This window comes from Elgaria multicarinata, chromosome 5, assembly GCF_023053635.1.
Source record: "Elgaria multicarinata webbii isolate HBS135686 ecotype San Diego chromosome 5, rElgMul1.1.pri, whole genome shotgun sequence".
In the NCBI taxonomy this organism is placed as follows: Eukaryota; Metazoa; Chordata; class Lepidosauria; order Squamata; family Anguidae; genus Elgaria; species Elgaria multicarinata.
Genome location: NC_086175.1, coordinates 95,688,925 through 95,701,204, shown reverse-complemented (window position 1 = coordinate 95,701,204; position 12,280 = coordinate 95,688,925). Strand labels below are relative to the sequence as shown.

Sequence of the window (12,280 nt, the reverse complement as noted above, 5' to 3'; positions counted from 1 at the left end):
TTATATGCTTGTAACTTTGGAAGACTCAATAAAATAAAATTCAAAAATCCTTATTCTGAAATAGTAAGACTGCTGCAGCAACTGAAAATTCTTTGATTGACAATTCAGACAATAAGAACTATTGTTCCAGAAAGCAAACGTCTCTCATGATAAGGGTGCTGGGACTTACAAGGAATACAGAGCCTGAGCCTTATAACAAACAATGCAAACAAGTTTTATAGGGCCATTCATAAATAGCCAAGTACAAATTGTGTCACTTTAGTCAACTTGTTACATGTTCTACCAAGTGCTATTTGTCCAGAATTTAGGGTCAGGGGAAAGCTGAATGAAAGAAACTAATTTCCTTCAATTTAATTACAAGTTATGAACCCTGAACAGGATTTAGGAACGGTTTCAGCAGGAATCCTTCAATCTGTCATTAAAGCACCATTAAAAATTAATACTATTGTTACAATATACATGTATTCTCCTAGACAGATTTCTAGATTATTGAACTTGGTCACAAGAACTTAGAATATAGTATTACTTGGCAATTGCAAACATACGAATACACTCATTACAAATTATAACTTTTTAATACCTGATAAGATTCATCTATGTCAGTGCTTGTCTCTTCTCCCCAAACCTTTGGCCCTAGAAATGATAGAACCATTACAATAATGCCACATGCATAAGAGAGGTCCGCTTGGCGCCTACACTGTACTGCTTTCATCGCCAGCTGAAGACCTTTTTATTCACTCAGTATTTTAACACTTAATTTTAACTTAAATTTAAATTTTACTGTTTTAACTCTGTATTTTAATCTTATATCAACTTTGCTGTGTGGTTTTATCCTGGTTGCACTTTTTATACTGTATTTCGTAATTGTGTTTTAAACTGTTGGGTGTTTTACTGTGGTTTTAATTTTTGTGAACCGCCCAGAGAGCTTCGGCTATTGGGCGGTATAAAAATGTAATAAAGAAAGAAAGAAAGAAAGAAAGAAAGAATTTATTAGAACAGACATTTCTGATTAAGTCTATGGGTTGCAATCTTACCTAAGACTCATATAGGAGAAAGCAAAGTGGTGAATTAGGGACACCATCGGAGTGAGGCCTAAACTTGCTCTCAGAAACTAGTGAAGCCACTCATCGAGCATTTTCCTATTTGCAGAGCCTTATCTTGGATTGTTTCCCTTTGGAATATGACAGAAAGCTGGCTTTTATTATGATAGATGGGGTGTGCAAGGATGGCTTACATCTTGGCAGCATCATTGGGCAGAATGATCATGGGCACTCTGTTTACTTTGTGCTGGACCCATGATAACAGAAGCTAGGCCACAGTGTTGGGGCAGCACTGCAGTAGTTACTTGAAATGCAATGTTTTACTTTTCCTTCTAGGAGAGAATAGCAACTATTGACCTATATGGGACAAAGTAAAGGGATGTAATCAGCAACACCATCAAAATGAGAGCTAAACCCAATCCCTGTCCCAATGAACCAAGTCGCTGCAGTGTGGGGGAGTCTACTCCTATCTCTATAGACTCATTCCAAGTTCTGGTTCTCAGACACTTCAGAGCAGGACAGAAACTTGGGAATAGCCTTTCATGTAGAGACATATATTTGATGGTTTTGTGTATGCGTATTTTTAAGCAAGGAGCATTTTCAAAGAACATCTTTGCTTCCGACAAGACTGGCAACATGTCCCTGATCATTCACTAGTAGGGCATCTGTAGTCTCTTATTTTCTGCAGCAAAATAGAACTAATAGTTCCAAGCAGTCCCTTCTACTGTTGGACTAGGCAAGTTTCCTCCTTCTCAGCTGTGTAAGACCAAACATAGCTTTAGGCTCATGTCAGATGTTGGTCTAATAAACCTTGTGTCAGTGCATTCTTTCCTACTCCCTCTCCTTGCACTCTGCAATTGAAAGCTTCTGAGGTTTGTTAAACTAATTTTCCATCATAGTTAAATGAGGAAATCATGGTTAAACCTCATACCAGAAACCATGATAGGATCAAATATTTGTTTCATATCTGAACTGGACCTTAAGAGTCCCCACACATGAGCTTTGCATTGTTGATTCAGGGCCTTGCTAGACCTGCTGGATAAGCCGGCAGGGAGGTGGGGTGACGGCGCGCTAGAGTTAGCGCGCGCCGTCGCCGGCTTCTACACACACGACGGGGCAACGGGAAACCCCGTAGCGTCGGCCATTGACCATGTGCGCCAGAGAAGGTAAGTGCTTCTTTTTTAAACAATAAAGCCCCCCCACTCCCCCTGCCTCCCTGCTTCCCCCTGCCCGATGACCCCCTCCCCCCTCACTCGCCTGTCCTCCCCCCATCCCCGGCTTCCCCCCCCCATGCCATCCTCGATGCCCGGCTTCCCCCCCTCCCGCGCCATCCCCAATGCCTTGTCCCTGGCTCTCCTTCCCTCGCCCCCGATGTCCAGCCTCCGCACACACACCATCCTCGATGCCTTCCCCCCCCCGGCTCTCCTTCCCTCGCCCCCGTCCCCGATGTCCAGCTTCCCCCCCCCGCGCCATCCTCGATGCCTTCCCCCCCAGCTCTCCTTCCCTCGCCCCTGTCCCTGATGTCTGGCCTTCCCCCCCACCCCGATGGGCACAGCGCTCTTATGAGCGCTGTGCCCAGTCCGTGGCTTTTCCTGGCTACTCATGAGTAAGCGAGCAGCTGCAAAAAGCCATGGACCCTGCTAGATGTTCCGCAGCCCCGGCCTGAGGCCGGGGCTGCGGAAAAGCTGGGCCATAAGCAAATTCTCTTATGCCGGCTTAAGGCAGGTTTCAGCGCGGCCTGACCCTCGATTCCCCTGTGCGTCATCTGGATGCACAGGAGGGAAACCGGGCCTCACACCGCGCTAACGCTTGGTCTAGCAAGGCCCTCAGTCTTGAGGTGTGAACCCTTTCCATTAGCTGCAGTAGCAAAAAGTATTAAAATGGAACAGGAAGAGAGAGAGAGAGAGAGAAACTTCTCATGCCTTCCAGCCCTTGCTCCAACATGGCCCATGGTATAAGTAGGACAAAATATATTTTTTCCTTCCCTAGAATATTGTGACTAGAAGGGGAAGCAGATAATGGAAAACGTATTTTTGTTTACACCCCTTACAGAACTCCTAGCCGTACTAGTTGTGTCTAGGCAATTTCTCAATGTAAGCACATCAATTCCACTCATTGACATAGTGTCCATAAGTGTTTCAAAATTTATCTATACTGTACAGATAAAAAATCAAATGGAAATTGAAATATAATAACTAGTAAAAGCAATCTTACCATCAGGTGTATCATAAGTCAGAGATCTGATAGATACAACCATATCTTCATCAAAGGGAAAGTTGTACTAGGTTAAGAAAATAGACATCGTTTTTACAAGTCAGTTCATTCCTACAAATTTGAATAAAAGAAAACGTTTCCAGAGGCAATGCAAAATACACTCGGAAACACAACTTCAGTCAAGCTGCTAGCATTGATGGATTTAATCAGAATAAAGGGCATGTCTGATTTGCAAGTTACCTTACTTGTATCTGCCATGCTGTTGGTTTGCATTACACAGGAACAAATATTAAGTTACACAGGAGATCTGTGACAGGACCTCACCACATTTTTGTTTGCAGCTGCACCGGGTTGTGTGGATCCAGATTTGTTACCAAGACACACCTTCCAAAGGCACACTGCATCAGGCTGTACATTCAAGATGCCTTGGGCAAGCTTTTGCTCAGTTTTGGTCAATTTGAATAAAACACCTAGAAATGCTTTTTTCTTGATATATTGATATGGCAGTTATGTTGGTGGACATCATGATGTGGAATATGAGGACCAGGTTGGGGCTATTAAAGTTACATGATGATTTTAAATATATAGCCATAAAAATATCTCTTGCCTTAAACTCGCTGAGTAAGAAATCCCACTAAACTCATCTTTCAGTTAAAGCCTTCAGTTTAGCAACAACTCACTGGCCAATAAAAATAGTATTGATACATTATTTTTTATTCTTAAGGCCTTCTTGTCTAATAAGCACATATCTGTGGAATGATGATGTCAGAATACACATGCTGACAGTTTACAGCTGGTAATGGACATATGGCAACTTACTTGACTTCACAGAAGTTGCTGTAGTAGATATCAGGATCTACCAGCTTGCACATTAGACTACTGGCAGAGACGGACTCCCATCATTATCATCCCTCCCCAGCACAAGCAATAAATGAACTCACACCCATTATTCCTGGATCTTTCTTAGATCTCCATGAAGTATCCTGGTAGAGCATTACTATATATGCTTCCGTGTTCACAGGAGTGAACACGGAAAATTGATTCCCAGAACAGGAAACATTAAGGCATAAAACCCCGCATTTTTTTTTATTAAGTCCTGTTTCCCCCCGACTTCCCTTTTGTGTTCAAGTCCCATCCCTTAAAGCCATCAAAAGGCAACTTCGAAAAAACATTCACTGCCATCAAACCGGTATTTCCCAGGCACCCCGAAACAAGAGCCAGGATGAGCACCTTCCCCTCTGGCTCTAGGCAAGGGGGGGAGGGCTCTGCACCCTTAATAGCTGCGTGACGGGCAGCATTCCGCAGGCACCGCTTCCTCCGCCTCTGAACCTTCATGACAGGAGAGAGAGAGAGAAACGTCACCCGCTGAACTTCTGCCTGTCAAGCAGCCGTGGAAAACACGAGAACCCTTATAGAACAGATGAGTGGGGGAAGGGGGAAGAGAAGAGAGTTACGGCCTAGGCAAAATCACCTCAGGCCACGCCCTCGAGAAGGCCTACAGTCCTCTCCTTGCCCGAGCAGCCCCGTCGGCCCGCTAGAGCAGCCCCAGCGCGACCCCTGCCAAGCTCAGGCCTCTCCGGGCTCACCTTCTCCACGATGCTGCTCATGGCGGCGGCGAAGCGGCGGCGGCTGTGCCTCAAGCGCCCGTCCATGGCGCTGTAGTTGTGGCCGCCTCCGGCTTCTCGGGGATTCATCGGGGTGGCCGCCGCCCTCCTCACCGCCTGACTCCCCCCATCTCGTCTGCCACCTTGGCTCGTTCTACGCGACCCCCACTCAGGACAGGCATTAGTTGCTTCCAGCGACGCAAAAAACGGGGAGGCAAAAACACGCACAGCCCCCAATTCAAATTTAGCGCTGTTCCAATCCGACGGGAGCGTATTTCGTTTTCTATCCTCCGATAGGTGGCTGTCCAGTCGCTTTACGCGAATCGACCAATCAGAGGGAGAGAGCGGCACAGCCTTTCTATTTGATTGGCTGGCTTCCCTAGGACCCGGTTCCCACCCTACTAACTCCTAAACTCAGCTGGCCATCACGTGAACAGGGGGAGCCCTGCGAAGCAGCCTAGTAGCTGGGGGGAATTCTACTGGATGGCGGAGCACCGTAGTCTTGCCTTGGTCACGGCTCCAAAGGATTACTAAGAAGCGGCTAATATACGGAAAGAGCGCACTTTGTTTTCAATGGTCCTTCGTTGAGGGTGCCTAGAATGAGACCAGAAGCGGTGTGTTGTTGTTGTTGTTTTAAAAAAATGATAATAAAGATATATATGGATATAAAGGTAATCACCTTTAAAGCCCTACATGGTTTGGGTCCAGGCTACCTGCAGGATCGCCTTCTCCCATACAATCCGCCCCACTCACTCAGGTCCCCTGGGAAGAATCTACTTCAGCCAGCCAAAACTAGGCTGACAGGTATTACCCAGAGGACCTTCTCTTCTGCCGCTCCCAGTTTGTGGAATGGCCTGCCGGAGACCCGTCAACTTAACAGTCTTTTAGCATTTAAGAAAGCTATAAAGACTGATCTCTTCTGGCAGGCCTATCCAGTGGAATTTTAGGGTGCTTTTAGTATGATTTTTAGGAAGTTTTAAGAACGTATACTATGTTTTTAATCAATATTTTATGTATTTTATACTTCTTGTTGTTCCCCGCCTCGATCAGGATGGAGAGGCGGGTAAGAAATATTATTATTATATGGAAATGCTAAACAGGTAGAGATAGGGGCATTTTGCAGGTTTAGAGTTATCTATAACAATTTACATGAACAACAAAGCGTCTTGTGTGGCATCTTAATGATAAGGCGCAATCCTAACCGTGTTTAGGACAACTGCCAGCAACTGCCTACAACTGCCAGCACGACCCAGCCAGCCGTTCTATGTAAACATGCCTAGGATTGATTCTGTTTTATTGATATTTAATTATTTGTTCATGCTTTTTGGTTTTTACATTTATTGTAGTTACTTTAAATACTTAAAAGTATGTGTACCCCAAGGTTGATACATGGGTCCACAAGGTTAGAATAGCACGAAAGCACAATTTACTTTCTCCTTTGCCTGTTAATCATTTCTTTTTGCTTTATTCTTTCGTCCGACTTTATTAGTGATCCCACAGAAGTTGCTAGCCTGCAATTTATTTTTAACTTGCCCATCTTTTCATGCTGGCCATGGAGGGTGGGAAGCATGGAAATGCAGACTAGTAAAATAACTTATTTTTCTACTAAGCAGGCTGCTGGAGCTGGGTTGGAGTGATCCGTCACTCCTTGGCTAGTCTGTTGTGTTTCTATACTAGCTGCAGAGGAAGCGGCTTCTCTTTCTCCATGGCTGGCATAGCTGTGGAAAAGCCAATTGAGCTGGCAAGGAAAGATGGAGAGGTCTATCTATCCTCCACCAGCCTGCCTGCATGAAAGTCTTTGTTGCTTATGGTGACCAGGCAAGTTTTTAAATACAAGCCTGCTTCCTTCAGTGGTGAATATATACCAGAAAAAGATGTTGCATCTTGCAGAGGCTTTGCAGGACTTCATATGCTCCTACATCCTTTGAAACAGCTTTTTCTCTAGAATGTCATCTTTTCTGACTCGTGATTAACTGTCATTTGAAAACATGGATTCTGGCTCTTTTTATGGTTTACTTAAGCAGAAGCTGTTAAACATTGAGTAGAAGCTACTAACAAAACATTGAGACTATGTAGGATTGGATTAATGCAGATTGTCAAGAGATGCCGTGGTTCTGGAGTGCTTCCAGATGTGACCTTTTTTGTGCAGTTGCCCTACCTCATTCATGGAATTTTTTTTGGGTGGTGGTGGTGGTCAGATATCTTCCACTTGTAACCCACCCCGGTTTTCCTACCACATTAAGGCAGGAAAGATGGAAGAGTTGCACAATGCCTTTTGACTGGTAGTGCTAGGAAGCATCCAACTGGAAGCACCCTTGGAAATAAAAGATGAGTACACATTCATTGGAGATAGTAGCCTGGTACAGATGTCATAACAACCCACAATTCTGGGTATCCTGCTAAATAATCTAGGGATGGAGTGTCCCTGGATTGTTTAGTGCAGCAGGAATGGGTGAACTGTCAGGAGCCCACACACTCACTCCCACATCCTTGGTTTGTTTAACTGTGGGTTGTTGTGTCATCCGAACCAGCACAATGGCTGATAAGCAGGAATCCACCCCACATTTAAGGCACCGGGGAAAGCTAGGAGTTGTAGGACTTTTTTTAATGGCTAAACATGTATAACATTGTAATTTACGATTATATAAGATATGAGTCAAAATAACACACAGGTTCTTAACCAACAGTCTAAACTATTAAAACATCATATAGAGAATAGTGTGTTTATTTCTTGTTCAGTTATGCTTATAACAACAATGACATTATTGGACTATTAAATTCATGGAGGAATGAACCTTCAACAGGTGGCAGTATCATCCTTCTCACCTGCACTACTTGCTTTTCAGTTGCTCCAAACATGAAATAATGACATAAAAAAATAGAAAACATAAAAGTAAAAGTTGTACTTTGAGAGTAATGTTACAAAGGAAGATACAGATAAAATATTTACTCAGAGAAGGCTTCTCGGGAAAAAGTTGAGGTTTCCCAGCCCTTGTAAATGCCAAATTACACATTATCTTAGTTGTGTCATTCTGGCCTTGAGTGCAGGTATTGTTTGTTTGTTTGAAAGTGCAGGGAACTGATCTGGATTGGGACCATAGCAGGTGGGGGGATAGGGATTGGGTGCTTCAACACTTTGCCCTGCACTGAATTCCCAATCCAGATCAGGCCTTCTGTGCCTGGCAATTTGCACTTCTAAAAAGGGTCCATTGAAATCCTGTGCATGCCTACTCTGAAGTAAGATACATTGAGTTCAGCAGGAATTACTCCCAGTTAAGTTGAAGTATAATTGCAGCCCTGGCCCAGTACCTATCTGATATTTTTGTATGGAGCTTGCAATTTATAAAAGGTCTGCTCAGGGAAAAAGAAAAATCAGGAAACTTTTCCTCTAAGCCATTTACTTTGCATCCCAAACAAATCTGTCTGTACCAAAAAACATTAGAACATCTCTGCAGATGTGACATTACTACCCTGAAAAGTTTCCTTTTTGGGGGAAAAATATTTTTTTTCCTTGCTTCAACTGATCGCAGCAAGAAAATGCCATTCACTGCACATGGTGTGTCCCCAGGAAAGCTGCCTGGCAAAATCTCTGTTAACTTTTAGACATCTGGTGAAGACTTCTTTTTCAGATCATTACTTTTGACTGGTGGGTTTATCTGGCTTTCAATTGCTCATCTGCTGCAAAATTACTTTGTTGTGTCATGCAAGTACTGTATTTATTAGTACTGTATCATTTTCAGCATTTCATAAACCACTTTGGAAAGTTGCATGCCCCAAGGCAGTATATAAATGCTTTAAAAATTAAGGCATTTCTGTATCGTCTCTGAGATATGCAACTTTCCAAAGTGGTTTACAAAATTTAAATACATATCAATCAGTTGGCCACATCTCTCTCCCTCCCCACTCTACTTATCAGTGTCTGTTCACTTAATGGATTTTTAAAAGTCCAGAAAAAATATATATGATTTCATTTCATGATCACTAATAGAACTGGTGATAATCTGTGCATTGTCTTTCAAACCAAAACTAAAGTTTGAGCAATAAAAAGACTTTGAAACCACCACCACTACCCCAAACGTTTCTCCTAGAGGATGTAAGTTATTGCAGATGCTGCTACTGTACAATCCCCATTCATATCTGTGGAATAGGCATCATGGCTGTACAAATTCCATTTATTTAATCCCTTTGGTCACTTTCTATATTGCGTTCGTTCCTCAGTTGGAAAAATATTGACACAGACAGTTCTATATTAATGTACCTATGTTGAATAAATAGAAAAATGTAAGTGTTCCCATCCATTATTCCATGGGTCAGGGGTGTGGGGAGATGTGAAAAGGATCTAAATGCCAAAGCTACAATGTCAACACTACTTATAATGTCAAATGATATATTGCATACTCTGGCACTCTGTGCTGTATTGATCAGACTGCTGGCAAAATAATTACAGATGATGTGGCACATTTCATATGCAGCTAGACATAGAGGTCAAGTAAATTGGAAAGCAAATAACAAATTTTAATCATTAGGCTCTGTTATTTTTCCTTTTATTTCTTAAGTTTGATCATGTATTGGAAAAATAACTTGCGCAAACTTTTTATTCCTTCAGCTACTTGCTGCAGAATTCAAGCATCCCTTGTTAGGGATTTGAAGTGCAGTTTCAATTTGAGATACTGCTAAAATGGACTCTGGGCCTCCGCAAGATTTTCATCATAGGCAAGTCCTTAGGTCTGGTCTTGCCAAAGTTCAAAGCAGCAGCTCTTGTCTTCCACACCATTTTCTATCTCTCATTATCCTGACAACCCATTATAACGATTATTGTTCAGTCTTATTTCATGCCCCCTGCTTATTTTCCTGCAACCTGAAAGCGAGGTTGACTTCCTATAGACTTTAAGAAGAAATATGTTTGCACTGCACTTAACTAAAAGGTTGCTTTAGCTCCACATGTAGACATCCAGTCAAACATAGGTTCCATTTTCTTTCTGAGCAGTGACAAGAGACGTTTTTGTTCCTACCTGAAGAAACTAAGGGCTTTGAATTCCCTCCTAAACTATTGGGGAGTAAGTATAAGAAACAGTGCACAACCCAGTGTATTCTCTTTACCCTTCAGTAGGAGTGAAGAATTCTGGAGACACAACTTGACTCAAGCCTGTTTCTGAATGCTAGTGTTAATTCTGCAAAATCAGAATGATCACGGACTTCAAATACATTTTTTAAAATATCCAAATTACTTTGAATAAGTAGAGACATTTTGCATCATCCCTGTTTTCAGCGCTGGAGTGCTTTCCTGCCAGGCTGTGTAGATGACATACATTGCCATGGGTTATGAGAAAACAAGCACCAAGTTGTTTGTCCTACAAGGGAGGACCGAAAGGAAGAAGTTCGATGCAATATAGGAAGAGGATTCTTAACGGTTTCCTGTAGACTTCACAACTTTACTAACATATCTGCCAACCAAAGCCCTGAATGTGTCTTCACCCAAATATATGTTCAAATCAGGCAAAGATGATTTGAACATGTGGCTGTTGTTACGCAAAGATCTTTGGGTCTGGAGTGAAGGAATTAGGCAAACAATTGGGTAGGAAGCTAAGATAGCGACAAGAAGCAGACCAACAATCAAACATTATGAACACAGAGTCAAATTGTTAGGCAAGAGCTGGAAGTATTTAAAAGCAACTGGGATAAGCAGAAGCCAATGAGCAGAGATGGGTTGCGATGGGAGGTCTTCAAAACTGAGAAAGTGGCTCAGTTGAATGGGAGATTCTCACCACTTCCAAAGATGCTACGTACTTTAAGATTGGTAAGACCCAAAAAGCAGAAATACTTGCTTTTTTCCAGGACTTTCAAATAGGGACATGGGATATTGTAATCAGTTTGCATTGTTATAAACTGTCAGAGGTGGGGATTTGGTTGATTGTTTTTCTTTTGAATCAAACAAACATAATTCTGTTTTAAAGTCATGGAATTAATCTTTGATCACTAAAGCCAGTATTTTGAAATGCCTCCTCTGAAGTTTTAATTATTTCTCCAAAATGATGTTATTCCATCACAAATGTAAAGCTTCTCTAAAAAGGTTAATTATTTTTTAAAAAATATATACCATAACAGGTTTTTTTTAAAAGGCAAAATAGTTGAAACATCTAAGCCATAAGTCACATTAACTTATAGATGTAATAATAATACCAAAGTGGTAAACAGCTTTCGTAAGTGGATATGTATCTTTGGAACCATAAGCTGATTGAGGTGTTTCCCAGATAATCCATTCCTATTTTAAGCACTGATTAGTGCAAACGTTAAGTTAATGCAAACCATGCTTCAGCCTTAATTGATCTAGAAAGAAGGCAATCCTATCTAGTGGTTTATCACCACATTGTAAATTGCAAGTTAAACAAACGGTACTTAAAAGAAGCAATTTATCAGTTCTGTATCTTCTGGAGAGGTTCGGGTTTTGTATAGTTCCCACTCCTCAACCCACCCCTCCATTGCAACTGTTAATGGACTATTTGTGCTGAGCTAAATTGTTTTTGTGATTCATGTAGACAAAGTTTTGTGCTCTCACAGTGGCTGCCACATCCACTGGGAAGAGGGAAAAAAGGGGGGGGGAGGAATAGACAAGCGACAGGTCTGAAGTGGCAATCCCGCCTGGAGAGTCTTGTTCTGAATAGTGGATGGGAAATGTAACATTCCGTGTTGATACTTAATAGGTTCCTTGCATTGTTCTTGTTACAAGTTCCTTTTACAATATGAAAGTCTCAGACACTGTGTCTTCTCCCACTTTGTATAATTTTCAGTACATTGGAAAGGTCAAAGCTCTTTGAAATCATTTCCAGGAGATTTTCATCGCTTTCCACGCCATTGATGAACTCTTCTAAAGACAATTCCCCTAGAATAAAAGCATAAGGATTTTGGAATCAGCATAAGTCACCATAGACAGAACTTTGTCAAAATGTCAGATATTTCAGTCTCCAAACTCTTCATTGAGGGATAATAACTCTCAGAATTAGGAGAAATACTGTCATTTCACTGCAACATTTGTAGAGCATCCTTAGGTCTTGGTCAAAGTGATGTGAGAATTTAATATTATGTTTATAGTGCTAAATAATTGAGATAGGTGCACCATGGTAGATTTTCAAACAGAAGGTTTGCAGGAATGATCTATTTTGATTGGCGAACAGCTGGATGGCACATTACAAATGGCTGGGTAAAAGGATTTATGCAACTATAACTTTCTGATTCTGGATGCTCTGAAAGAATGCGCGACAAGGGTTGCAACTAGGGTGACCATATGAAAAGGAGGACAGGGCTCCTGTATCTTTAACAGTTGCATAGAAAAGGGAATTTCAGCAGGTGTCATTTGTATATACGGAGAACCTGGGGAAATTCCCTCTTCATCACCACAGTTAAAGCTGCAGGAGCTATACTAGA

The 12,280-nt window shown here is 42.0% G+C and overlaps 1 protein-coding gene and 1 long non-coding RNA gene across 2 annotated transcripts in view; both read right to left on the bottom strand.

Moving 5' to 3' along the window:
• Nucleotides 1–596: 596 nt before the first annotated feature.
• On the bottom strand, nt 597–4,904 carry LOC134399547 (uncharacterized). The gene is made up of 3 exons (XR_010025505.1): nt 4,841–4,904; nt 3,255–3,321; nt 597–633 (listed from the first exon to the last, which is right to left on the bottom strand). It is a non-coding gene; the product is annotated as an uncharacterized LOC134399547 (long non-coding RNA).
• A 6,703-nt stretch (nt 4,905–11,607) lies between these two features.
• The window catches only part of GUCA1C (guanylate cyclase activator 1C), a 32,296-nt gene continuing 31,623 nt past the window's right edge, over nt 11,608–12,280 (bottom strand). Inside the window, exon 4 of the mRNA XM_063127621.1 lies at nt 11,608–11,738. Coding sequence (XP_062983691.1) covers nt 11,608–11,738 — 131 coding nt within the window. The remainder of the gene's footprint in view (nt 11,739–12,280) is intronic.